Raw genomic sequence first — 27999 nt, 5'->3', positions numbered from 1 at the left:
GATGACGCATAAGGAAATGTTCTGAAGAAGGACAAGGCACCAGTGAGAAGTGTGGGTAAACCCTTCTGTATTTGCAGCCTTGTGTGCACATTTCACTCTTTATAGTTTAGTAAGATTCTTATGACGCTTTTCAAAAACAATGTTTAGTGTGTCGTTACACAAACAGCCTTCCTGTGGACGTTGTAAACAGCATTTGAACGACGAAGCTAATATTAGCTGCAAATGCTAAACAGTTTCTCCAAGTGTTACTACAGCGCATGGCTCCTATTTGAGGTGTCTTCATTACTTCTTGACTGATTAATGAATCATACAGCTCTTGGCAGTTGATATTATACATTAGCAATAATTTATGATTGAAGCTGTGGTGCTCTTGACTGCAAAAAAGAGTAGCAAAGTGGGGGAAAAAAAATTAAACATGTCCCTGTTTTCAAAACGTTGAGTGTCCAATTGTAATTGAGGTTTTGTGGTTTCAGGTTAGACATTTTTACATGTTACAACACCACTGGGTAGTGCTCGACATTGCAGTCAAAGATTTATGTCACTAAAACGATTAGCTGTTCAACACTGAGCCCACAGCTGGAGGTTGGAAATTGAAGATCAATTTCATGCCCTGATGTGTAAGTAATTGGAATTATTACCAATTGCCAGAAGAGACACAAATCAATAGTTTAAGGAATGCCTGTTGTGCATAAGCTGCGGGATGCAAACTCAGTAGCATTACCTAATCACAATAGTGAAAGGTCAACCAGACAAAGCAACATGTAGACCAATAATTGCGTTTGTTTCCTCAGTGATCACCAGCACAATGGCAGCCTCTAGGAAAGTTGCATCTTTCCGCCTGCCTCCGCTCCCCACAGTTGGTGAGCTGATAAAGCTGTACAACCTACGAGCTGAGAAACAGCTGTCCCAGAACTTTCTGCTGGACTTGAGGCTCACAGGTTTGTTGTCCGGCCTCACACTTTTGTTTCCTTTTTCTGCAGCGAGCGCACTGTTAGGTCCTGCTATGGGCACAGTGACGTGTTTTCATTTTAAAGCATGTCTTAGCATTGCTGTATTTAATGGCACTGAAAGTATCAGGCTTTCCTGCGTGGGTGGGTTAAGTTAGAGCTCCTTCTTCTGTGAATGCACCTACTCAGTAGATTGCAGCCCTTGAAAGCCAGAGCCCTAATATAATTATCAGTGATGCAGTGCAGATCAGATATGCCGTCTTGTCCTTCGAAAAGGTGACCGTTAGATTAATGCATCTCATCCTCAGCACACAGAGTCTTACAGGTATTGAAAAATGTTGCCATATTGTAAATGCCTGAGTCGAATGACGGCCTTTGATTTGAGTGTGTTTTGTATTATAATGTTGCATGAACTGAACAGACTGTGTCCAAAACCAGTATCAAGAAGGTAGACTGAGTCATCTCTCCATCTTTTCAGACAAAATAGTTCGTCAAGCAGGCAGTCTGAAGGATGCCCATGTGTGTGAAGTGGGTCCTGGTCCTGGAGGACTCACCCGCTCCATTCTCAATTCCGGAGTAACAGATCTTCTTGTTGTGGAGAAAGATTCGCGCTTCATCCCTGGACTCAACGTAAACTGAACACACTTGTAACCCAATGTTAGTGAGGTCACGATCTGCTTTCAGCTGCAGCATTATTAGTCACTTCCAGAGTAATTAATGACTGTGTAGATCTTGTGGAGGCCTTTTTAAAATGTTCTCATTTTTATGTCATTTCCGCAGCTGTTGTCTGAGGCAGCACCAGGGAAGATGAGGATTGTCCACGGGGACATACTCAACTACCGATTGGATCGAGGATTCCCAAAAAATATCTCTAAGTTATGGGAGGACGGTGAGAGGATGAAGTACGAAAAGGTGTTGCTGTTGTTGGAACTACATAAAAACTTGTGACTAAAATGTCTGCGAATGTGTGTTGCTCCACAGACCCACCAAACCTTCACATCATTGGGAATCTCCCGTTCAACGTCTCAACCCCCCTCATTATCAAGTGGCTGGAACATGTAGCCAACAGAACTGGGCCCTTCTCCTTCGGACGCACCCGACTCACACTCACTTTCCAGAAAGAGGTGGCAGAGGTGGGTACCGGTGCTTGTCACAGCTTCAAGAGTACAGATTGATACCTTCCCAAAATCTAATTAAAATTGATTTAACTTTGATCTATTACTCATTCATTTACAATATGATGACCGCTGTAGATTAACGGCTAATATTCCAAGAAAAGTTCTTAAGTTATTTAAATTCATGACTAAAAGCTGAGTTTTTTTCTTTGGTTTTGCTGTCCTAACCGTCGTAATCGCTTTCTTGAATAGACGAAATTCATGTAATTGTCTCCAAAGTTGGGAAGCTAATGAAATGATTCTGGGCTAAAAGTATTTCCTTTCAGTTGAATCTGACTGATCAGCTTGATTAGGTCATCCATTCGAACACAGTTTGTGAATGTTTTGATGAGGTTGATCCACACTTGGGGAAAAACTTACATATTGTGCTTCTTCCAAAAGAAGCTGATGGCGGCTTGAAAAGAAACATGCACCACTTTGACAATTTAAGATGCACCAACTAAATGTTTTGCTGCTGATTGCAAGTTTAAATTGTTTTTAAAGGTCTGTCTTTCTCAATCCAATTTGACTTTTCCACTTTCAATTTTTGTTTCAATTCAGAATTCACCTGCGTCTTTATAGTAAAATATTGACCGTTGATAACTTTCACATAAATACAGCAGGTAACAGAGATTCATTCTCTTTCACTGCTAATCTGGAAGTAAAGTGCTCCAGGTTATCAGACAGACGTGTTTGTACAAATAAAAACCTGCTGAAGAGATATTACTGTAGATTTCTGGTCATGCGCCAGATTTAATATCTGCAATATCAACTATTTGTACCTTTGCAAATGAGGAAATTTGCACAGGTTATAAAAACAAAGGGAATCAGAAGAGGCTTTCCTCATAATTCACCTTATTACAGTGAAAGATAACAGAAGCTGCTGTGGCTGGCTGTGTGCCCTTCCTGACTTTAATATTAGTGTAAAAATTTGTCATGTTTTGCCGATCGATGCTGTTTTCCTAGTTTTGTTAGTTGTTCCTCTACAGCTTGTTTTTGCCTCACAGATATTGCAAGCTTTGGGTCTTTCTGACTCACAGTAAATAGAAGAGTGCCGCACCAAAGATTTTCTTGTGCCTGGCTATGCACATGATGTGTTTACTTGGAGAAACCAGATCTTTAATTATCTTAGCGTTGATCTGTCAGTCGCCAGTCAAGTTGAAAATCGTCTGATTCCAGTCACCAGCTCAGGGATGTTTGCATCCCAACTTTAACATGAGCAAAGTTTCCTGAATGTTTTTGCCTTTTCTATACAGTCAAAACTCTTTGAAAATATGGTGTGATGAATTTCTTATTTTACTGCCAAGATCAAATATGGATTTCTTGATCAATAATTAATAATATTTTGCCTCTTAAGTAATAAATCTGGGATTTTTCTTCTAAATCATTCAGGCCACAGCAGAATTTAATTATTCTTGATGTTATATCCGGGTATGATACAAAAATATCATCGAGATTCATTCAGATGAACACCGTGTTGCAGATTTTCCTTCTCGCTGTATGTGTACACGCCACCCACGTTTGACAAGTCTAAACCTTTATATAACCTTTATATGACATCAAGAATTAGTCTGTTGCTGAATATATATTCATAATTTACAGCAGTTGTTTTTTCTCATTCCAGAGGTTGACAGCCAGCACAGGCAGCAAGCAGAGGAGTCGTCTTTCCATCATGGCTCAGTATCTGTGCACTGTCCATAACCGCTTCACCATCCCTGGACGAGCCTTTGTCCCCAAGCCAGAGGTAAGACAGCAGGACAGCTTATTCACCAGGTCGCCCGACAAGGCTACATCTCAGCCTCTGTTTGGTCGTTTTAACTCTGTCTCTTGGTGTTTGTGCAAACTCTCTCATTTTATTTGCAAAAGCTGTACCCTGCCTACACATACACACCCCCGTGCACATTCATCCTTCGAAAGCGAAGCTGAAATAAAATGTCTTTTAGTATCAGTATTTGAGAGGTGGCAGCTGGCAGCTTTGTCCCCTCGGGCAGCAATGGGACCTCCTCACGTCTCCACTCCTCGTCTGGTCCCATGTTCCCATCAAAGTCCCTCATCATGTCGCCATCACTCATCTGTCCCTCACTCCTCTCGCTTTAAGGCCTCATTAAGACCACGTTGAATCACTGTTGTCTCTCTGCTTCCTTTGCACCCTTTCTAGGTTGTAATGATGCCTGGTGGGTATTTGAGCTGTGGCGCAATCACACTGCGCTCTATAACGAGGGCCCCATTCTTTTTTGAGTCCAATTTCACTCTCTGTATATTTCAGCCCACGTGAGTGTTTCAGTGGCAAAAAGAAGAAGATGTTCAGTCTTATGCAACATGACACTTCTTCTTTTTCGTTTCCCTTTAATGATTTATCGTAAGACCAGGGGATACTTTCGAATTTTGCAGCAGTACATTTAATTTTCTAAACACCAGCTTCGGCCAATAGAGTGCTCCACTGAGGTGCAATTTGACTTGGGGACTGAAAGGACTTTAAATGACTCAGAGGTTCTCTTACATCTTTGCACAAATGAAACCATGTTTCCTTTTCCACACTTAAAAGATAGGTGTTAGATGGATGTCACATGGGCTGTGGGTCCCTTGAAGATGTCATGGTTCTTTAGGAGACCCACTCCTGATGAATGTTTTATCTCTTGCATAGAGTAAAATGCTGCAGACTGAATGGGACCAGTGCTGATTGTTCATTCTCTTAGAAGAGATGAATTGCAATGATTATTTCATCACACACTGCTGTCTTTCTCTGCATTTGTTTTCTCTAGAGCTTCTCATTTTACTGTGTATGTCAAACTGTGGCTTAATGGGTTGCAGCCAGCTTGTTACTGCTCTAAAGTTTTCACGTGCATGTGCATGTTGACATGCACATGATAAACACTTCATAGGGAAAGTTTTCCTTATTTTGTTTTTGTTTCAGACCCGTCTTAAAATGGATTCTGCAATTATTTTCTCATCAGTCTGGACATGATTTCTCCCAATGACAAAGCAAAACATGACTTTATGACTTGTTCTCAAAATTTCTAATAAATAAAGTATGCAGACTACTTAGCCCTTGATTTAAGGACCCTTGGCAGCAAAAGCAGCCTCAATTCTTCTTGGGAAAGATGACTGAATAACTCCAGAACTTTTCCTAAAGCAACTCCTGTGTTTTCTTAGCAATTTGCGATGGATCAGCTCTCTCTGTTAGGACCTTAGTATGTGATTAAGTTGGACCTGGCTGCACAACGTTGTGCATCAACATAAATTGCGAATGATTTATATGAGGAGGTTTCCCATTAATACAAAAACAAACATGTTGTTTTACATCGTCAGAAGATACATTTTTCCTAAACATTAGACCTTTTTTTTATTTATTTGAAACTTAAGAATTCATTAGAATCAGAATTGCTAACACTCAAACCATTCCCAAACCGACATGATTGCTCTATATTTTTCCCCATCCATATTTATCTTCATTCATTCTTCTGGTCTTTCAGTTTCTGTCCTCGCAGAAATGATGCTGCCATCCCCAGGCTTGTCTGTAGTGATGGTGTAAATGTGGTAATGTCTGGTGTTTGGTTGAATCCGCGGGCTGTTGGAAATTGAAGCCAAATGGTTCTAACTTTGTTTCATCAGCTCAGAGGATTTTTGCTTCTCATGGTCCTAGACTCGTTCAGGCGCCTTTTTGCGAACCCACAGCAGGCTGTTATGTGCCTTTTACAAGGAAATGTCTTCTGTCTGGCCTGAGTGGTTGAGTGCTGCACCAGTGGTTGTCATTTTGTGAGATTCCTCTGTCTTCACAGAGTAATTTTCATCTCATTTATGATGGAGGCTGCTGTGCTTTTGGCACTTTAAATTCTGCAGTCTTGTATCCTTCCCCACAATCCTGTCGCAGGTGTGTATTGACAATGGTTTCCATCTCACGGCATTGACTGTGAGACCAAATATAGATGAGGATGCCTTTCCAAATATAGCCTCCTTTTTGCATGATAGAGCTTTAACCTGAATTTGTGGAAGTCAAAAATCTTAAATTACTATTCAGATTAATTCTAATACTATCAGTATTAATATCATTTTGAAATGTTGGTTTATGGAATCATTGCAGCCTGTTTTTATTTACATTTCATGCAGCATCCCAACTTTTTTGGAATCTAACATGCAAAGTAGAAGCGTTGCCCGTTAGAAGTACAACTTTTAACCTTGTCTAAGCTCTACAAGGCACTTTAAAATGTGTTTTTATTTGCTGTTTCACACAAACACTCAAACAGTGCCTGTTATATATGTGCGCACTGAGTCCTCTACACAAAGCTGTTTCTGTACAATCTCACATTGATGAGCATATCAGAGGCAGTGTGGGACTCCGTTTTTTGCCTCGGACACAGGCGGAGTGGGAGAGGATCAAACCATGGCATTACGCTTAGAGGAGGATCCATTATTCCACACGAGCAAGGAATTTCAAATTAGTCTGAAATGTCCGAAGAAGAAATGATGCAAAGCTTGAAATATTTCTGAAAACCTTCAATATGCATAGTTTATAAATGTGAGCACTGAAGCTGCACATGCGTGCTGGCAGTGCAGATGATTCAGCGCCTTCCACATGTGCCAACTCAGGCCATCTATGCCCACTAAATGTTTTAATGGACATGTGGTCAAATTAATATAATTAGAAGAGATGATGACTGTTTGATGAGCAGGCCTCCTGCCACTGATGTCCTATAAAAGATCATAGAACACGGAGGGTGTTTTAATACAATCCCCTCTGCACCATACAGGCCCGTTTTTACTATTACTGTATGTCATGTAGTATAATTCATAAAAAGTTCTATGGCTCTGCATGGCTATGGCTCTGTTTACTGGTGCACACCAGAGTAATTACGCAGAATTGCAGAAACAGTAAAAATGTCTCGCCTGATTTATGGGGAACATTAAAGGCTGTGAGGAGGCGACTGATCCAGGCTGTGATGTGATATTTAGGAATATAAATTATTTTCTAACTAAAACAAAGTTGTTATTTTTTTTTCTTTTATTATAAAATGGATCAATATATGGAATCAACTAAGTTATAGCACCAATAATCCTCAACATTAAAACCACTGACAGGTGAAGTGAATAACATTGATCATTTGATTTTACAGTAGAACCCAAACAGTAACAGGGTAAAAAACTGCTTTAGTGGGAGGTTACTTGCATCATATAAGTTAAAATGCGCGCTTGCCTAAACATAAAATCAACTCTGAACAGTTCTTGCTGCCCAGTTTCACCATAGTTAGGCCAGATTTATAAAATTCCACAGTAGATCCCTGCAGGGTGGATCTACCATGATCTGATTTGTTTGTATATTTAATTTGGGTGTGGTTAAACCTCACTTTTATTGAGTAAAGTGCATGGTTAACTCTCATTTAGAGTCCCTGTCACTATGTGAAGATGTGTTTACTTTACAGACTGTAGCCTGTGCTATCTGCCAAAGGTTTAACTCTAATAATTACTTTTAATATAAAATTAGAAAAACAGCCAGCATAATAACGGCCAAAATGGGGATTAAAGAGGCACGATAGCTACCAGTGTGACACTCAAATATGTTGGGAATCTATTCATTATCAACATTTAATCTCACCCATATTTGGAAGTTAAACCAGTCAAATCATGGCATTAATAAAATTGAATTATTGAACTTTTCTCCAGTCATATGCTTAGGCACTACACCACAAAAACAGCTCAAGAACCACTTGACTAACACAGCAGAGAAACTTCCCTTATCCTAGTCTAAACAAGCATCCATAGGGCGTGCTGAAGCAAACCATGTGACACAGGCCTCAACCCCCACAGGAACCAAAAGATCCTGTCATGTTCAGAACCGAACTCCTACAATTTTCAGGAAAATATGTGGACAGTTCGATCTGTACTTTCTCCACAATTGCTGTTCACACGTGTACTGCCAAGGAGGAGATTTGTGTGCCGGAGATGCGCTTTCACAGCTGGACCTGGGAGGGTGCAGGTGCGTCTGCGTAGAGCGCACAGGAGATGATGCAGAGGGCACGCTGCGGAAATTCATGTTTATTGTTTGCGACACGCAGAGAATGGCAGATGAGGATCCTTGATGGCTCTTTATGTATTGATATCAACAGCGCATGTTTTTTTTTTTTCATTTGCAAAATTGTTGGAAAGTAATATAGTGGATACATTTAAAATGTAGGTTGGAAAGCATAATACGGGTCAGCAGAAAAACTATGAAGCGTGTACACCCCAGCTTTCACACTAGCTCGCTGTAAATGCTGCGAACGAATAGCTGCTACATTCACACTCTGTCTCGCTGTGATCTTTGCATTCTGACATGTCGTCCCTCTGGAGCCTCTGAAAACTTCCTGGGCTGCAGTGTGTGTTTGAAAGCAGCTCTGATATTCCAGTCTCCCTGTCCGGATGGGTCGAAGCTGTTTTGGGCTGTACAAGCAAAATTAGACGGGTGGTTTTGATGTTACGGGTGACTTGTGTTGGTTGGAGGGATTACTCTCCTTACAACTGTGCACTGCTCATGGTTATGTTGTGTGAAAACCTTAAGATGTGGTTTCTAAAAATAATGTGCAAATTTCCCTTTGCTGTTTCAAGCTTCTTCTTTTTTTCTGTCTTTCTCGGTTTCTACTGCACCTGAGCTTTTTCAGGGATTCTGCGTATGCGTGTGTGTGTGACTGTGTGTGACTGTGCCATATACCTATAGCCAATAAATCAGCTCAGTGGTCTAATTGCAGGTATTATCTCCCTCCTACTGAAGCTCAGGGATCACTGATTGTGTTAATGAAAAGGGATTTGTTCAAACAGAAGCACAACTGGGCTTTTGTCTCTTCTTGTACTTTCATTGTCATATCTGAACACGAGGTTCTTTGTGTTTCATGTGTTCTTTTTGTCCCTCCTTTATCATGTTAGCTCAGCCATCTTTCGTAAAAGCGAATTTTGTATTTTTAAGCACCTTCCCCCCTCTCACCGCCTGGCAGTTATAGATGTGCTCCCCTACATTAACCAATGGAAAGCTTTGTACAGGATGGTAAATGAAATGAGCTGTGGCAGGTGAAGTTACACATATGGCAATAAGTGAAGTGTGAAAAACCTCTAAAGTGGTTAATGCTGTGTAATCAAATAAACAATGAGTCACAAAGAGGGGCTGAAAAAGAGGCAAAATTGCTGATGAAAAAAAAAAGCTTTGGTTGAAATGGAGGGGAAGTGCTGGTTTATTGGCTGGTTGATGAGAACCTAGAGGAGCTGACCAATATGGCTTAATGAGAGGGAAATGTTGACTCTATCTTACATCAGCAGCTGCTGGGTCCATATTGACATGGGTTGGTACTGACAGCCTCTTATTCCTGGTGTTTAATTTGTCCCTCTCGCCCCCAGACTGCACTGCACTGCACTTCTTTTGTGTCTCAGTGAGTGACTGAGATTGTCCTTGAAGGTTTCAGGGAGCTGCAGTCGGCTGCTTTGATGGTGTTCCTCTCAGGCTCTGTGCCCTGTGTCTGCCTTGCTTCACACCACACCTGCCTCCTTATTAGTTTATCTCCTGCTAATTCTCCCAGAGATGGACACAGTGAGCAATCCCTTAATTGCCTCCGTCATTCACAGCTTTACACACATCTGGAAAAAGGCGTTGAACTGAGAGCAGGAACTACTTTTCTGCTATTGCTTTCATCTTCGTGTTTAATTTATATTCTGGTCAGGGGTCAAGTTTGAGTGCATTCTGTTATCAAACATCTTCATCTACATTGTTAACATTAAGTCATCTCAACTCATCTTTGCATCATTGTTACATAGATGAGATCTGATTACGTGTTGGCTTGTACATCTATCCTCCCTTCTCCCTGCCTCTCTGCATCTGAGCTGAATTGGAATGGAAACTTTACTGTCTTTAAGGCTCCATTTTGTTCAACAACAGCTGTGTTCTTCTACGAGGTGAAGCTGTAAAAGAAAATGCAATAAAGAAACACAAATAAGAGAAATGGGCAAAATAAAAACGTGATAGATGACAGAAGACATGTGTAACTGACTAAAATTAGTCAGATAAAAACAATAAAGGTTGTAATATAGCCTGGATGTGATGCATGTAATGAAACAAAGCCTGCCAGGGGTGCCTACTCTACACCAGCACAGAGCACCAGAAGACAGATTCATGACAGAGATGAATATGAAGGGAGAATGAGGCGTACCTCCAGCAGATGGTTGTCTGAGTCCGCTCTGAGTAATGGCTGCGTCAGCCACCAATTAACAAGAAGAGAACCCTACAGATGTTCGCCTTGTACACAATCGTCTACCAAGAGCACAGGCCAGATAAGCAGAGCCTAAATTAAATTTGTTAATGCTGAATTGAACATCCATAATAGCTGGCAGTTGTTGGGGAGAGTTTGGACTGCAGTAACAATTCTGCATCTGTACTGTAGCTCCATTTTAGCTGATATTTTTAACTGGAGATTCCTGATAGTTTTCCCTCTAGCTAAGGTGTCAACTGGTGTTTGATGTATGGAAATACACATATATATTTATTTAATTGGAGCGTATGTTTCAGTGTTCACTGTCGCCCGCCACAGTCCAGTAAAACACAGTCACAGTGATGGATACCTCCTCTGTGACCTCAAGTGGCCCAGCTCTTGCCTGAACAGTAGGAGTGAGAGTCTACTCTGAGGGGCTGTGCTGCTTTCTGACCTCCTGCCACACATTCTTCTCTCACAATTCATCCAGACTTATTCCTATCCCATAAACGGGGTCAAACACCATATCAAGAGTATTGAGGAAGTTATTTCAATGACTCGTGCCAGAGGGGAAAAAGCTAGAAGGTACGGTCTCAATATATCATAGACCCGAGGTAAAGAAATGCTAAAAATGCCCCAACACCTCCTCCTCTTGTCTCCTTAAACAAAATGCAGAGGCTGGCAGAGCTGTCTTATGAGCATCTCTGGAGATCTATTGCTCCACCTAATAAGGAACTGTGCAGGTTCGCTCAGTGTCAGCGTTCGCAGTTCAGCAAATTCAGCTATGTTAAGTTAGTGAGCACATAGGAGGGGTGGTGCAGGAATTTTGAGGAATTATTCTAAACCGTGGCTGCATTCCAAGGAAAGGAATCGTGTCCACAAATGAGTAAAGTAGCGTGAGATACACGGATGAGAAATGAAATCGGACATCAATCTTTTAAGCTGTTAACTTGAAGGTTGAGTTCAACATCTTAATGTAAACTTCAGGTAGTATGATTTTATTAAAGACTGAAGGAATGTTGATCAGATTCATACAGACTCTGTTTCATCAACATTTCTGTGCAGATGTGAAAGTATGCTGGGGGACTCCTCTGCCTCAGCATCGTCTCTCTGCTTACATTTTCCGTTGCAGTCTCCTTTAAAACAATGCATAATCTCTACAGCAATCATTGCCGTCAAAGAAGATATAGATTGCAAAATAGCGATTGACGTGTCTGCGCCCTTCAAGCTTTTAGCCTCCCTCCCCGGCGGTTTGCAGAATGTTGCTTGCCGTGCGTGCCGTCCCATGCATTAAGTTGAAATATTAAGAGGCCTCCTTTGAACTGTCAGACAGTATTGTTTTCCAACGAGCTCTCCTTTTGTCATCTCCGTAGCTTTTACTGCCTTTGTCAGCAGTTTACTGCGCAGCCAAGGTCGTTGCTATCATTCCAGCAGGCTCACATGAGCACCGGGACCACAGCGAAGCTGCTCCAACAAAGGAAGGTCATTTCTTCCTGCTTTATATCTCTAGTGTGAACCTTCATGAGCATAACAGCTGTCCAGAACAAAGAGCCGGATATTAGGAGTGGTGACTTACTGGCGCCATTTAGTGCTCGCTGTATTTTGAGGAATGTAGTAATTCTTTTCTTTTTTTTTTTTTCTTTTTAATGGAGCTTTGTAAATGAGGAAAATCATTCTTCAATATTCTCTTAAAATCTACCTCGGTCTTTGTGTCAACCACTCATTAGTGTGCCATCATTGCCTCATCTTCCAACTCTCTTGCTCCTTTTCCATTTTTATTACTTTTGTGTGTGTGCTTGCATAACATTGTTTGGGAGATATTGTGCTGGTCAGGAGGGTTGCCCAGATAATCTGTGAATTTTGACATAGAAAAGGAGTTTAAACGGAAGGCTTGGTGCATAATTAACCCTTGCCTGTAGCTGACAATTGCTCACCTCCTCTTGTCTAAAACTCACATTCCAGATCTGTCGCTGCGATAACTCGGGGTGAAAACCTTTGATGGAAAATATAGGTTAAATACACAGAGGAGCAGATCTTATTAACATTTCGCCACAAGAGGGATAGTTATTTGAAGTGCACTCTTGTTGCATAACCAAGAGGAGTGGGAGAATGAGAGAGAGAGATCCTTTAATAATCCATGGTATTTTCAGGAGGCACTCGGCTCACTCGCTTTCGGATTTCGTGAAGACTCCAATCAGCGCTAATGAGAGCCCAGATTCAAACTAATTTAATAAGCGCTCCATGTGAAGAGTTTAGACTGTAGGACACAGATATTAAAGACAATACTGTGCAGGATTCTGGTCTGAAACGAGCTCTGCTTAAGGCTAAAGACATTTTGATGCAGTACATTTTCTACACTTTGATCATTCAGAGCAGATTGTGTGGATTTAGGATTGGAGCCCGTCTTTCTACATGTTGCTGTTCTGATGATTTATTTCAAGAAAACTTGGAAGCAAATTACCTTCAGCACAAGCAAAACTGGGTTAATGAGAAATATTTCAAAGGTGGAATGTGTCATTTCTTAAGCTATTTCTGTTGATTACATATATAATGTTTCTCTTAAACACTTAATGGAGTATTTTTTATTCTTTTTATTTCTAGTTTTTTAACCCTGAAAACAGAGAAAATTAGCATTTTTTACTTTAATGTAGATAAACATTTTTTTTTTCCTACATAATGTAATTATGATGACAGTTGCTCCTGTTAGATATTTTTGTCCATCAGTTTGTGCATTGATCAGTTCATCATTTCACCTGTTGAGTGACAGATCTCATTTCTGGACAGCAGAGGCATCTGCTTTGAATTTTTTTTGGCCTTTTCTGTGATGAGCCATTATTGGATACAAATGACTTCTTAAAAAAAAATATATATTTATCTTTTTTTATTTGCACTTGTATTTGGTGACGAAATCTGCAAATCTTTGTCTGGAAGAGCAGTTATTCATGTATGGTTTTGTTTTGTTTTTTCTCTTTTCCTCTGCGGCTGTTATTTCTAAGCAGCTGCTCTTTTCTTCACCATTCTGGCTTACATGTTGTCAGTAAACACATTACTTTGTGTTAGATAAAGCAGCTAACCCAGATAACAGGCATTCCTTTAAACTCCCAGGGGTGTTATTATTCCATTCATGTATTAGCTTATGCTATCATCTTAGCAAGCAGACACTGGAGGAGCTTTTGGGAGTGGTATTAGCAGAATACTTCAAAACCCTCTTGCACACAGCAATGTTTTATGGATGCCTGTTTTAGTTGGACTGCTGTGTTCGTGGGTGCTCCGTATGAGCAGACTGCCTTCCTGCTTGCACTCAGAACAGCCTGTGCCATCAGGCAATCTGTACATTTGGCATGAGGATGGACGCTGTTTCCTTATCAACCGCACACATAAAACCACACAACATACAGCAGGCACGTTGCTTTCACAAAATAGTTTTATTGGTAAAAAATAGAACTACTTGCACAAGCACATTGAGACAACTGTATCAGAACTTGTGAACTGTTCATCATCACAAATATGCTCCGGCAAAGTAAGAAGTGCTAAAGCATTCACAAAAATAAGCTGCAGTTATCAAAATGATAAATCGACATCTCGGTACATTTAATGCGAGAGAGTTGTTTCTCTGTAGACTTTTCGGACATAGTCACGTTGCACTCTGGCTGTTTCTAAGCGAATGAAATTGCGTGCCGATGATCAAGCTGCACAGCCATGAAAAAGAGAAATCTTTAGCTCGTATTTCCCTGCTGAATCCTATCAGACAGAAATCGCTCCCTTCTTGTCCCGAGTGCCACTTGTGTTATGTATTTGTACTGGTCCAGAGAGCTCGACTTGCTCATTCATTTGAACCACACTGCTGTCAAATAGTAACACAAAGTAAAAGTGCACTGAGTTGTCTTCTTATAAAGAAGATATGGCATGGATATGATTTTATATTTAATACTGACACAATCCGAAAGACTACTGGTCCTTCAGGAAAAACAAACTCCTTAAAAACCTAGACACTTGTGTACAGTTATCACAGACCAAAGTGAAACACACAAATACATTTTTTTTAGTTTTTTTTTTTTAAGAAAATGCCACACTCGTGTTTTCCAAATGAAATTCTCAAACCAAGTAAAGTCTTGCTGTGCTTTTGGGGAATGAGGAATAAAGAGGATTTAAAATAACCCTCAAAAGCTGCACTGGACTGTACACAAGCATCTAGTTGACTTGAGACTCAGTCTGGCAGAACAAATCACAAATCCATAAAACATTTGCAAATGCATAAGTCATGTACAAACATCGCCATTAAAAAAATAAAACGGAAAGAACTCCAGATATTATTAAAAGGAGTCGTCATGAGACAATTTGGCACATTCTCAAAACACACAACGTGTCAGTATTAGTTAATGACGTGGCACATTCTTTACTTGTTTATTGCATTGGTTATGGTGCCTGGGCAGTGAGTTATTGTCAGGAGGCCAGTTCCGTCGGCTAAAGTCAGAGCTGGGCAAGATGGCTGAGGCAGGGTGGGGTTGAAACCTGGCCCTACGGGGCTGCCAGGGCCGGCAGTGGTGCCCACAGAGATGCCTGTGGTGTGCTGGCAGCCGCCTGCAGGTGGCGAGCTCGGCCATCTGCTCTCCCCTAGGAAGCTGCACGTTTATGCGAGAGAAGGAGAGAATGTGCAGTTCTATACATCACAGCCTCCCAAGGCCTGTCTCAAGCTTAAACACGATCTACCTCTCTCATCCCTCCCTCAGAGTTAAAAAAAAAAAAAAAAAAAGTAGACACACTCTCGAATATAAGCATAGCCATGCGAGTGACATATGAGTCGGTGGGGTTTTGTCTGTGTGTGAATGTGTGTGTGTGTCAGGAGGACACGCTTTCAACATGCATCAGCGTTCTCTTGTCAGGGATCACATGCACGTGGTGTGTGACACAAGCAGAATGAGGGAATGAGTGGGGGGAAAAACAGAAGTGAGTGGCACGTATAAGAGGAATGTTGGCATAGTCAAGTGGATGCAATTTAAGACACCAAGACCTTCTGCAGGTATAGACTGGCAGCATATGCGCACTGCTGACGCACTTGAAAAACAAGTCACATATGGAGAATGACTCAAACCTTTTTTAGCCGCGTGCTGCACACTTATCCAATCGACTTAGGAGGCTTCTCACTTTCTGCTTTGGTTTAGCCTCTAAATATCTGTTGAGACTACTTCTATGGCATAGACATGAAAAACAAAAACAAAAAGGTTGCAAAGAGGAGCATTTTCCAAAACCTCTGACCAGAGGTACATCACCGGCTAATAATCAAAACAAAGGCTCTGATTAAAGCTTATCTTCTGGTATGCCATGGTGAGAGAAAAAGATGCCTCCTCCTAAACAACCTCTCAGACTGACATGCACATACCCACGAGACAATAAAGACATTTTTACTATTGAATTTTGTTTCCATGGCAGTGCAGAGGCGGTTGACAGCAGTGAAAAGCACATGCAAAAAGCACCTAAATGTTTTCTGTGTGCATAAAGGCACACGGAGCATGTGTAAGTGTGTGGGTGCACATGTCTGGAATGGATAGTGATGGGTAGCTGCTACTTACAGGCATGTTGTTTATGTTTGGATGGAAATATGAAAAGACCATATCAGATAGTCCACTCTGCTGAAGCAGTGAATCTCTTCCTGTCAGTTTCTCTCCATCCCTCTCATATTTCCACCTGCAGAGAGACGCAGGCATCTGTTTGTCTGCGTTTTCCTTCCCAAATCCAGCCCAGTAGCCCCACATCTCTTTCCTCCTGACAGTCCTCTTTGAACAGTTACAGCAGGGTAATGTTTCTACAGCTTTTCAGGCACAGGCATTGTGTGGCTCAGTCTTCTACCAGGCATTCCTCTGTATTTATACACAGACAGGCTCCACACAGCACATGCTTCAGAGGCAAAATATCAACATCATTCTAGTAGCTAACAAAAATATCATTACCATTTATTTCAATCAGTTCCAGGTTGCATTCTAGTGGATAAGTACACAAAAACTATAATGGCTTGCTATGAAAAGGGGTTTTACTAACTGCGCCCAAGGTTTATATTGCCTATCCTCTCATAGGGGTGGGTGCTGATATGAACGATTGTAAATAGCAGCTAAATGATTGCTTTTTTTTTTCCTCTTAATTCAAACCTTTGGTGGGGTGGGGGGGGTCTACACGGAAGGCTTCCTTATTTGCTTAATCCATTCCCCAAGGAGATCTTTCAGTGATTTGCTGATGAAGTATGTCTCAGTGTTGTTTAGCGGCTTCCTTCGATTCTGCAGCACTGTATCCTGGCTCCTCACACATTCACACTGTTCCAAGGCGCTGTTTGGGGAATTCCTCCACTGCTTGTGCTTGCAAAACAGAAGAAAAAAAAAAGACACAAGCAAGATAGAGGAGAGGGGGGAAATTAATTCAAAGTTGTTGCCCTCCTCTCATTTTTCTTCTCCATCCCAGTCTGGAGTAGACCCCAGAGTGTAGCATACGATGTGATGGTTTCCCCTCTGGCTCGTCTCCCTCAGCCGTAGCGCACACAGCGCTGCTTTATTACACGTAGTCCTGCAGGCTGTAGCCAGTCTTATTGTCTAATGGGGACAGAGAGCAGTACTGGTGCTGGAGCTCTTGCTGCTGTTGGAGCAGCTGTTGCTGTTGCTGCTGGAGCAGCAATTTGTCCGGCGGAGGGAGCAGAACCAGGTCTTGGGGGCCATGCCTCTTCCCTGAGCAGGACATACAGAAGATAAACCCCCCGACTAAAAGGAAACCTGCTGAAACAAAGGCCACGTACACAGCACCCCCAGGCTCAAATTTATTGCTCTCGGGCACGCTGGAGTCCAGGAATTTGGTGATGACCTCGTTGGTAAACCAAGACGCAGGCACCAGACACAGAAAGCCTGCAGCAACAAAGCAGCCACCGCTGGCAATCGCAGCATGACGCTTGGAGCGTCGTCCACCTCCCCAGCGTGTGCATTTTAGTCCCAGGGACGCAAGGCAGAGGCCCATGGCAGCCAGTACGCAGCACAGCACCATGGTGGTGCGAGCAGTCTGCAAGTATGCAGGTAGTGAAAGCACTGAATACTTAAGTGTGCAACTGAACATGCCGGTGCTGTACCATGTGCAGTCCATCCACAACCCCTGCATTTGGGAGATTGCTGTGATGATGTTGGAGCCCACATCTGCACTGACCTTCCAGTTGGGCAGCAAGGTGGCCACTGTGGCACCCATGATGCCCAACAGCGCCAGGACAAATCCAAATATCTGCATGCCTGTGGATGCCATGCTCCTTTTAAAGTCAGTGCTGCTGCCTCAGCCGCTGTCCTCTCCAGGCAGCATTCACCCAGCAGCAGCCACGCTCGTCAGCCCCAATGCCCGGCTGCCTCTCGCTCCTCCTTTGGTGGTGCACCAGCTGCCACTTAAATCCACTGAACTGGAGGAAAGAGACCAAAACAGATACTTATAGACCTATTATTGGAGAGGGAGAAATGCATTTGTGGTATTTGCAATGCTCAATAATAGCAATGAGGACTAAAGCTGAAGAGCCCCTCTCATGTAGTATAATTACTGCCACTTTCATTTTTATGTTGTTAACCACTAATCTGATTCCAGCTTTTAAGTAGTTATACTACATTCTTTTAAGGTGCCTGCCACAGGAAGTCTACTTTGTAGCTGGTGCACTGTGCTCTCTCTATTTTTTATTTTTTTATCTTTAAATAAATAAAATCGGGGATCAGTCTAGTTGTTTACTGTTGTTTATGATCCGCTAAGGGGAAAACAGCGACGTTGAAATAATCCCTTACCCCGGCTGGTGCAGAGCAGTCGCTGACACGTTACGTTGTTCGCAGTGATCCCTGTAAACACACAATGAAAGAGAGCAGGCTGGTGAGGGGGCGAGGAAGACGATACAACCAGGACCACGGATCCATTCAAGCCATCCATTTCCTTAGCAACAGCGCAGGGGGGTCCACACAGGCTCTGTCGGCGCCTGCGAGAAGTAACTGTAGTGCTGCCGTGGTCTCCCTCTTTCTCCTCCTCTCATTGCTCTGCTCTCCCTCCCTTTCCTCGCCGGCTTGTGTGTGTGAGGATGTGTGCGCTCTGCCCCGCAACTTAACGACGGTTAAACAGCACTGAACACCCCACCACCTCCACCCAATCACGACAACGAGCGTGCGAGACGCTACCGAAGCAGAGTAACCGCTAGTTCATTTTAAACGTTGGACACCTACCAAACTCTCTGTTGCTTTTAATTACAGTACTTGTTTCCTCTCGTTGTTATTTAGTTTATCATAATTTCTTCAAAGAAATCTCCTCTATGCCACCGCGAACAAGCAAAATATTGGACTTGAGATGAAGTTAGCTATATGTGTTAGCTAGGCTAATGTACATACCCGGTGAAGTTGAGGTGATTTTATGACAGATCATCTCCATGGTAACACGTTATGAGTGTAGGAAATTAACTTATTACACACATGGAAGCATTTCATTAAAGTATCATTCTATTTAAGCAAGTTCAAACAGATGTTTTATTCTTATATATTTATATTTATATATATATATATATTTTTTTCATATTAATTAAACACTGAGACACGGTCCAAACGAGTCATGATGACCTCATCTTAAATGAGCGGCACAGTTCATCAAACCATATTTAAACTCTTGCCTATTGTCCCTGCTCACTAACATTTATGGCCCCCTGTATTTATCTTTGAGTGAAAGATGTGACAAAATTGCTCCTTTTGTTCATGCAAAAAGGGGAATTTATTTATTTTTTTGCCAATAATCTGATAAATCGGTTTCCATCACAGATGAGCCACATTTCTGAAATTTGATGTTTAAAAAAATGTTGTGTTATTATAGATGCTAGTCAGTTATAGATTTTAGAAGATACAGCAGTGGATTTACTTTAGTTTTGAGCTAATGGTCAGATTGCTCTTGTTTATTAAATCTGTGAATCAAAATATCATGCTGTATGACAGGATAACCTGTTTCAGCAGTCTGTAAACCTTGAAAATTTTCTCGCATGCCTTTAAATGACAAGCTGAGGGATTTCAGTCGATTTTGCAGCTTGACCGGGGCCAGGGTGTTGACCCTGGGAAGAGGGTTTGACATTCTGCATATAACTCTGTAACAAATCTGGCATTAAGAATACAAAATTAATTTCTTAGTAAATTAACCAGTATGTATTGTATTATTAGGTAACCTGTGAATATTATGTGTCTGGTGAATTGATTTCTGTAAGGATATAATACATGGTGACACAAATGGACACAGATACTCATTGTTAATTGAACAAGTTTACTCCCAGTTAATTAAATCTATTATACAAATAAACTTTATTTGACTTGACAAATGTAAAAATTAAAATTGTATGCTGTTACAGAAATCAGGCCAATGAAACTTTTTCACTCATCATCACTGAAGCATGATGGTTTCCTGAATGGTATTTTTTTTTTTTTATCAAACTGGTAGCCAGTTGCTCTAGAGAGTGACATTATTTGTGAGTGGAGAAGATGCCTCTTGCTCTGTAACATAAACTGATTTAAAAAAAAAAGAATTAAATCAATCATGTTCCTGCACTGAGCTTTAGAGTAATCATACTACAGTACTGCTGTTATTACAAGATAAGAGGTGACTGCAATTTAAAATCATGATAATATTTCCAATCGCAACCTCACCACCCACCCAGGAAGGTTCATCAAATTTAGATGGAAGGAATAGCTTCCATCATTATGATACGATGAGCAGGTCAGATTTTGAATTGTATGAGGCTTGATCTGTTTATGTCCTGGACCAGAGGCCAGAGAAGCGTGTGTACTCCACCATGCCAAAACTGACCCTCCCCTGAGCGTCATCTTCATCAGTCAGCAGGAGGCTAAAACTCACAGCTGCTGCCCTGTCTTTGCTTGTCTTTCTTCTCCTCTCTGTAGAGGACATGTAACAGGGGAGGGAGTGGCCAGGGCGGCCTTGATTCATGAATGACAAAGAGGACAAAATGATAGTGGGGGGTGGGGATCAGCCAAGATTAATAGACCTTATAAATGCAGATGTGCAGATGTGTGTTGCTTTTTTTTGTTTGTTTTTTATTTTGTTTTTGCTGCATGGACAAAATAACAAAAAAGGCCAGTTGTTGGAAATTGTGTAATTTTTTTTGCTTATCCCTCAACCTCAGTATGTAATCAGCTATTGGTCGCAGTGATGTGTTGTCATTACGTGCCCAAAGGCTGTTGGCTGATTTGTTTAGTTATTGATCCTTTTGTTTAATGCGACTCAGTGCCGTCTCTTAGAGACACTTTTCTTAAAACAAGCTCTTGCCAGCTTACGCTATCGTGCACGCCACATTGTGTCTGGTGTGATGTTGGCGTCGACCTTTAGTAGTACTACGTTCCCAGAACTCCTTGTGGGATACCGCTGCAGCAGACGAGAAATATCCCGCTTCCCTGCAGACACACTACAGCATGGCATGTGATCCGTCTCCTTGTAACTGATGAGATCTTAAGTGCTGATGCCGGTGTTGTTCTTTTGGGAGTAAGATAAATAAATAAATAGATTATCCAGGGAATGGATGAAAGGAGAGAAAAAGATGGAAGGAGTGAAGAGCAAAATGTAGTTGACATACACCCAGTGAGTGGAGATGTGCGACGCTGTGATGTGCGAAGATGTTGGAGGGGTGTTGTAAATGTGGTCCCCTTTGTTGTGCCACTTCGCAGCAGAGCTCTCTGGGCTTTCTGCAGCATAGCTCTGAGGCACAGCCGGACCATCCCTGCTTATTTTTGCCCACATGAGGAGCTTTTATCGATCAATTTGCATTTTCCTCTTTTATGTCCTCCCTTGCATAATTGGTTTTTGGGCTCATCATCTTGCAAGGATCATTTGTTTGCAGTTGCTGGTGTTGTCTGATAGCTGTGATGTTGCTATCAACGTATTAGTCTTGTGTAGAAGCGCCCAGGTCCAGCCTTACTATACATAATGTATAAAACTGTCTTAAGAAGACACATGACATATTACTGGCATTGGCTTTATTACAGATTATCTTTATCTTACTCCATTTTAAGGCATGACTCCCAAGTGTACAGTGCAGAATAGCATTTATGAGATTTTGAGCATCCCATCAAACCTTTTTTTCCCATGCAGTCCTCATTTTCTGGCACAGTAAATTACATTTTAGGGCAAAGTTCAAGCTTTTCTATGATGACAGCATCTCTCAAAGGAGCTGAACTTGTTTAAGACTGAGGCTGGAGTCTTGAATGTCCTCCGTGCATGCCATGGGCGATTTCATGGGAAGCATGCTGGAGTGCCTGCATGGGAAGCCTAAGCCATTTCTTGTGAAACCCCTCAAGCAATGTCATCCTGGAATATTCTGTGGCTCTGACTGCTGCCTTCTCCTCTCCAAGAGGCTGCCTCTCTGCACTGATGTAATGGAGGTTGTCTTCTCAAGGTATTGTCATGATTAATGCAGCTCTTCCCCCCCTTTGGTTGCAGGATATCTGCGAGCTTCTCTCTTGTATTCCCTGGCTGTTTATAGCTTCCTTCCATCCACTGCTCTCGCTCATAACCTGCCATTATGTAAGCGCCAGTGCTGGTGGTTCAGGTGGTGCTCCAGGGCCGCTGCCATCTCATTTTGGTTACGCTTAGAGGGATATGACAAATTACCACTCACACCCCATTGAGCAAGAACTCACCAAGAAAGACACATTGGAGGTGGAAAGGGGAGCCGGAGAACCGCAGGGCAAAGCTGGACTAATGGAGCTCCCAGCTGAGCTTTGGGAAGGTCAAACATGAAATATGAAAATGAACAAGTGTGTTAATAAGTATGGGGGACTTTTGTTCTCAAGCGGGAGGGAAAAGGTCTTAAATTCCAGACTAAGGTAGATGTGAGATTTTAGATAGAGATCTTTCACATTTTCACATTCTCTGCTAGAGGAACCGCTTCTATAATACTTTATCTCCACAGAAGGTGTCTCCGTTCAGAGAAAATAAGCGAGTCCTTGTTGGTTTAACATATTAACATTGGTTCAAAGTCTGTATGAGTGTTTGAAGTATTTCTTTTCAAAACCGATCGTGTTTTTTGAGTTGAGAGAATCGGAGTATAGGTCCTTACATAACAGTAATAATGAAAAGGCCAAATCTGTGTCAACTTGTTTTTCTTAATACATTTGTTTACACAAGCTGTAAAGACGCTTTTACCATTGGATAGTTTTCTGTATCTGTCTTCTTTGCATGCCTGATCTCTTCTGCTACCCTTGCAAACAAGAGCAGGTTGAACCAGGGGGACAGATATTTAAGGTTCTCATTCTGCCTCTCAAATTCAGGATCTACCAGCAAAGGGGGAAAAAAAGTAATTTTTTTGTGGAGAGGCCTGTGGGAGGTGAAAACATGTTCACAGCACCTCCAGTAAAAGGGCCAGGTGACAGTAGGTGATTTAAGATGGAGTTTTCTTGCATGTTGAGGTTATCAGTGGAAGGATTAATGGCAGGCAGTGGGATATATTACAGTGGCACTACCTAGTGAAGCCGTGTAGCAAGGCCATACATAAATCATAGCAGCAAAGTGACTTGGACAAGCTGATGGCTGAAATGCTGCTGCCTGTATAGTCCCGATATCGACTTTTCCCCCTTGCTTCTCTCTTATATCATGAAGTGTGGAATATTAATGACCTAATTATATCAGTAGAGTGAAATTAAAGGCATTGCTTTTTATTGCCTCTTCCTAACACACAGTGGTTTGATCTCGCATCACTGAAGCCCCGATTTAAAGCATTTTAAAAATCCATATAGGAAATCCTCATCAGACTCCATACATGTTGGTGGGACAGGTGGAAGAATTCATTCTCATAATACAAAGCAAGCAATGCAGCCTCGGCTCTCAGTGCCCTTGACAACGCCGTCCATATGGCCTTTATTTTCAAATGTGAACTAAAAGGGTTATTCATCACTACAAGTAAATCCTGAAGCCATAATTCAATGTCGGACATGACAAATATCCACATGGAAAGTAAAACAGTTGATTTACTTGACGGTTGTGTAGTTGTACAGCTGGAACATCCTTTGTTTGATCCTGCTTGTCGTAGCATCTAATGCTGAACCCAAGACTTTGAAGCTTTCTCTGGTCTATTATATCGCGCAGCCTTCAGGGATGTTGAAACAAACAGGCCCCACCACTGCCTTCCCATTAAACGCCACTGCGGCAGGAAGCTCAGCAGCAGCAGCCAGGCATCTCTGGACTACACAGGGATCTATAGATCTGATAAGAGATAGTGCTGCAGTTTACAAGTGCTCGAAAACTACCTCTGTTGTTCAAAGAGAAGTGGCATCTAAACCTCTCATTAGAAATCCTTCGCACGCCCTTGGGCCACTTTAGCTTTCCTCTAATTATCGACGCCAGCCCCAAGCCCGTAGCAAAAGGCAGCTGTGAATGAGTCACACAGTCCAGAAATATAAGCTGCAGAGATGCACGAGGACCTCCACGGGGCTTGTTTTCACAACAGGAGGGCTGTTGAACCGAGTAAGATGTCATTTAATTCTACCTCTAAAGTGTGAATAGGGGGGTTGAGCTTGTCCTGAAAATGTGTGTCAATTGTGTTTGTTTACCTTCAAACTTTAACATCCTCTTAAATTATCTGCAGACTTTTGCCTCACTCTGTTTACATACCTGATGTGTTTTTTTTTTTTCCTCTTCTCAGCTTTTACAATCTGCTGTTCTGCTCTCAAAAGTTTCCATTCAGGTGGACATGTCCGTTACATGTTGAAGCATATTTTTGTCTTGCTATATTTAAACTCTTCATCCATCTTGAAAGGCACTTGAAGCTACAAAAGCACTTAAAGGCAATGAAATGTATTATTATTATGACTACCGCCGCGGATGTGTCTCCATGGAGCCCCATTGTCAGTCTGCTCAGCCACTCAATGTTCAGCTCAGCTCAGTGCTCTCTCACCGGGGAAGGAAGGCTGTTACCAACTATGGAAAGATAGACAGCCGACTGCTCTGCTCTGCTGCCCGCTGCCTGGCTGTGCCATTGTTCTGCACACAGTGGAAGATCACCCTGATTGTACAGTAGCCCCTCAGGCTATACCATGTAGGACTGAATGGCGTGATGTGAGGCATCCTTCAATGATGACTGCCTTTTTTGTGCTGCAAAATCTCAGAAAAGAAATGTATTTTGGATCTTTTGAATAGATGACGTTTTCCAGGGGAAGAGGTGATGGAATAAGAAGGGAAAATATGGAAATGTGCAGTATTTGGGCTCTAAAGTTAAGGATCTGCTGAGGCTGGCACACTTCCTTCAACAGCGTGTCATGTCAGCTTATAGCTGACGCAGGAAGGGTCGGGTGATGGCTGTCAGTGTGCAACAAGAGCCCAGATTTCCACCGCCGGTCCTTTACTGCAGTTAAGCTCAGTTTTCCAAACGGGCACTGCCGAAGGTGGCGCAGAAGTCCTCTTCAGGGACCATGTGAATTGTAAAGTAGATCAGTTGGGGAAAAAAAATTACAGTTCAGCTGCAACGTTCAATATTTGCTGCTGTTGACGGTGTCATGAAAGTAAAAATTGGAGCCAGTGGAGCATCAGGGTCCAACCTGAACAAAATACAACATAAAGGTGTGAAGTAGAGTCGGGATTAAAAAGGCCTGACTGGCTAAAAGCAGTTCTTAAAATCAAAGGTAAGGATTTAACGTTGGAATATATAAATATGGCGCTGTTTTCTAAAGAACCAAATTTAACAGATAAAATAAAAGAGTCATACTTTGTCTTTCTTAACCTAAGATTCGTGTTATTTCTTATTTTGTAGAACGTGTTGGGCGTTGTCAAATAGCCACCGGATTTTGTCTGACTGGGCTGTTGTAGATCAAGCTGGGATCTATCCATCAAGTTTGTTTTGTAACACTCGTGGGTAGTATTTCTGCTCAGTTGACCTTCAAAAATGTACATCTACTGCATTCATTCTTCAAAACTGTGCCTGCTAAGCTAAGCTTGACAAAATCAGAGTTATCGTGGGATTGGTTTCCTGTGACTTTATTAAGATGTTTTGATATTTTTTTTCGCTCGGAAGGAGTTGACGGCAGTTATTATGAAATCCGTCCAGTGCTCCATAAAGCAGCTCCGTGGCTGCCTAATGCAGCAATCACTAGATCTGTATGTGGTCATTCTGCACTGGCCTCACACTCACAGTGTTTATGCTGTGTTGATGGAGAGAGTGTGAGGTAGAGATGTACGCTACAGTGAGTCAGGCTTGTAGGTATTAAGAAGCTCACTGGTGATGCAGGAACAGAGAGAGGCTCGGTTTCTATGGTCCATCGCACAGGTGTTACTGTGGCAACTGGAACCAGCTCGCCAGCCATGCTGCGTCATCTTATGTGCTGCCTCTCCTTTTTGTTTTAGCGCAGTCTGTTGATCCCTCTCTTTTCACAGCTTTGCACCTCTCTTGCCATTTATCAGGCGAGCTTTCTCTCGAGCATTCTTCTCCACACTTGGCATTCTCCACTCTCATCACACCTGCCTGCTCTTTTAGGCCAGGATTTTTCCCAATTTTTCCACATTTTTGCAGTCTCTGCTAACCTCCCTGCTGTTTGGATTTCCTCATGCTGCCTGTGTGTGTGTGTGTGTGTGTGTGTGTGTGTGTCTAGGTGGACGTGGGAGTAGTTCACTTCACCCCTCTGGTTCAGCCCCAGATCCAACAACCCTTCAAGCTGGTGGAGAAAGTCATCAGGAATGTTTTCCAGTTCCGCAGGAAGTACTGCCATAAAGGAATAGAGTAAGGACAATTCTAAAATTCAATGTGGCTTGCGAGGCCTCTATCCTCAAGTTCTCTCTTTTACTTTTTAATCTCGACTCATCCTCATCTGTCATTCTGTCTTTACATTTTTCATTCTGCCTCTGAAGACAGCAGTGTCTTCATCTCACCATTAATTAGAGTGGTTTTTAAAAGAAATCTTTTTTCCACATACACCACTTTGACAGTTGGAGATGTAGCTTTTTGAGTCTTTTTGTAACCAAACTCTTAACTTCAGAGCTCTATTCATAACCACTAGCAACCAGCCCACACAGCCACATGCATGTGCACGCTGCCCATCGCCCCCATGCTTGTTGGGGAAGCGTATGTGGGCCCGATTAACAAAAGAAGACTGGCTGTGTGAAAGAGAGCTGCAATTATGAGTCACTGAGGTGGCACAGGAAGACGAGGCAGCATATTTTATGTAACAGCAGCGGGTTGGCGGCAGCGGCATCAATTTGGTAAAAAAGAATCGGTGCTGAAGCCCCAAAAAGGTGCCAGTACTGCAGAGGGTACGGATGGCTAATGCTGACTAATTCACTGCAAAAGAATACAGATGAACATCTCAGACAGGGAAATGTCTCTAAAAATAAAAGAACCTGTCTTTTTTATGCACTGGAGACTTCTTCAGTTGAAACTTAGCAAAATTGCTAAACATTTAAAATTTAAATCACAGCTTTTTATGTAAAAAGTTTTCATCTGTGAGTTTTCTGACATCCATTGACTACAAAACATGGCAGCGGAGTAAATTAACAATTCATGAGCAGCTCTTTGTGTGATTTCAATTAACTTCACAGAATTGAAATAATTGCTGAGGGATAATTTCTTTCTGTTTGAACTTTCTCATGCCATTAAACTTGCATGATCCTTGAGATATCAAAGCGACCTGAATGTTGAAATCAGTAACATCTTATCTTCTCGCATCTCACAGAAAGTTGTTCCCCGAGGCGTGCCGCGTGGAGCTGACACGGGAGATGATGCAAAGGGCTGACGTGGACCCCATTCTCCGCCCCACAGAGCTCACCATACCCCACGTCAGGGCTTTAGCGGATGCATACGCTCATCTCTGCATGCATGAGCCCGGTCTCCTCACCTACGAGTTCAGAGAGGAGCTCAGACTGAAGCACCTCAATAGGAATAAAAACAAAGCCGTGGACACATTTATGGACCCGTCAAGCAGCACAACTCAGAGTGACCCGCAGGCCTGCTGAGAAAAAGCATGGAAACACAGAGAAGCCCACTTATAGCCTCTGTTTGCACTGGGAGACAACAGACTGCTCTTAGCCTTGACATTTCCACCTGCTATAGGCATGCATTTTTAAACATTCTTCCTTCACCCAGGATGAAATGGGTCATTTGGAATACATGAATGGTTTAAGTGGATCTTTTTCTAGGATGCGACACCTCATAGCAGTCATGTGTATTTGGAAAGAGAAAGAAGGCAAGATGGTTTGCTTCCCTATAAATAAGTATATATATTTATGTCCCAATTCTTGCTTCATTTCTGTCTAGCACCTTGTCCTGTGGGACCTGAATGAAATGTCAGTGTTTTCAGGGTGATTTAGAGAATGGGAACATGGCAGCACCATATCCAGGACATCTTTCCCTTTGGCGTGTATTGCTTTGTCACTTGGAAGACAGAGCTTAAAGGGGGGAAGAAATTGCTGTGAATTTGTCAGCTCAAAGGGCTCCTATAAAAAAATCTAATATCTGTCTGTTACATTTTGTCGCTTAATGTGTGAGTGACATTATGTAAGCTTTAGATGTTTCCGCACTGATGTCCATGTTAATCTAAATGATTGGGTTCCCAAATGAACTGTAAATAAACTGAAATTATGGAATATTACCAGTAAGTTGCAGAAATAAAACAATACAGATGGTGAATAAATGTTAATCTGTTGTTCTTATTTAAGCTTTTATATAAATAAAAGTTTTAAATA

At 42.0% G+C, this 27999-nt stretch overlaps 2 protein-coding genes across 2 annotated transcripts; one reads left to right on the top strand and one right to left on the bottom strand.

Annotated features, from left to right (window-relative positions):
• Positions 1–12: 12 nt before the first annotated feature.
• On the top strand, positions 13–27953 carry tfb1m (transcription factor B1, mitochondrial). The gene is made up of 8 exons (XM_075448426.1): positions 13–51; positions 792–938; positions 1426–1577; positions 1728–1836; positions 1929–2080; positions 3726–3845; positions 25914–26041; positions 26991–27953. Exons 2-8 carry the CDS (start codon positions 806–808, stop codon positions 27268–27270), a joined length of 1074 nt encoding a protein of 357 aa, XP_075304541.1. The 5' UTR covers positions 13–51; positions 792–805; the 3' UTR covers positions 27271–27953.
• Positions 13719–18406, bottom strand: LOC142366546 (claudin-20). Its single transcript, XM_075448458.1, has 2 exons — positions 18093–18406; positions 13719–17722 (listed from the first exon to the last, which is right to left on the bottom strand). The coding sequence occupies exon 2, from the start codon at positions 17572–17574 to the stop codon at positions 16846–16848; it is 729 nt and encodes a 242-aa protein (XP_075304573.1). The 5' UTR covers positions 17575–17722; positions 18093–18406; the 3' UTR covers positions 13719–16845.
• Positions 27954–27999: the final 46 nt, after the last annotated feature.

Source organism: Odontesthes bonariensis, chromosome 17, assembly GCF_027942865.1.
Source record: "Odontesthes bonariensis isolate fOdoBon6 chromosome 17, fOdoBon6.hap1, whole genome shotgun sequence".
NCBI lineage: Eukaryota > Metazoa > Chordata > Actinopteri > Atheriniformes > Atherinopsidae > Odontesthes > Odontesthes bonariensis.
Note: the sequence above shows the minus strand (reverse complement) of the source record. Positions and strands in the feature narration are given on the sequence as shown.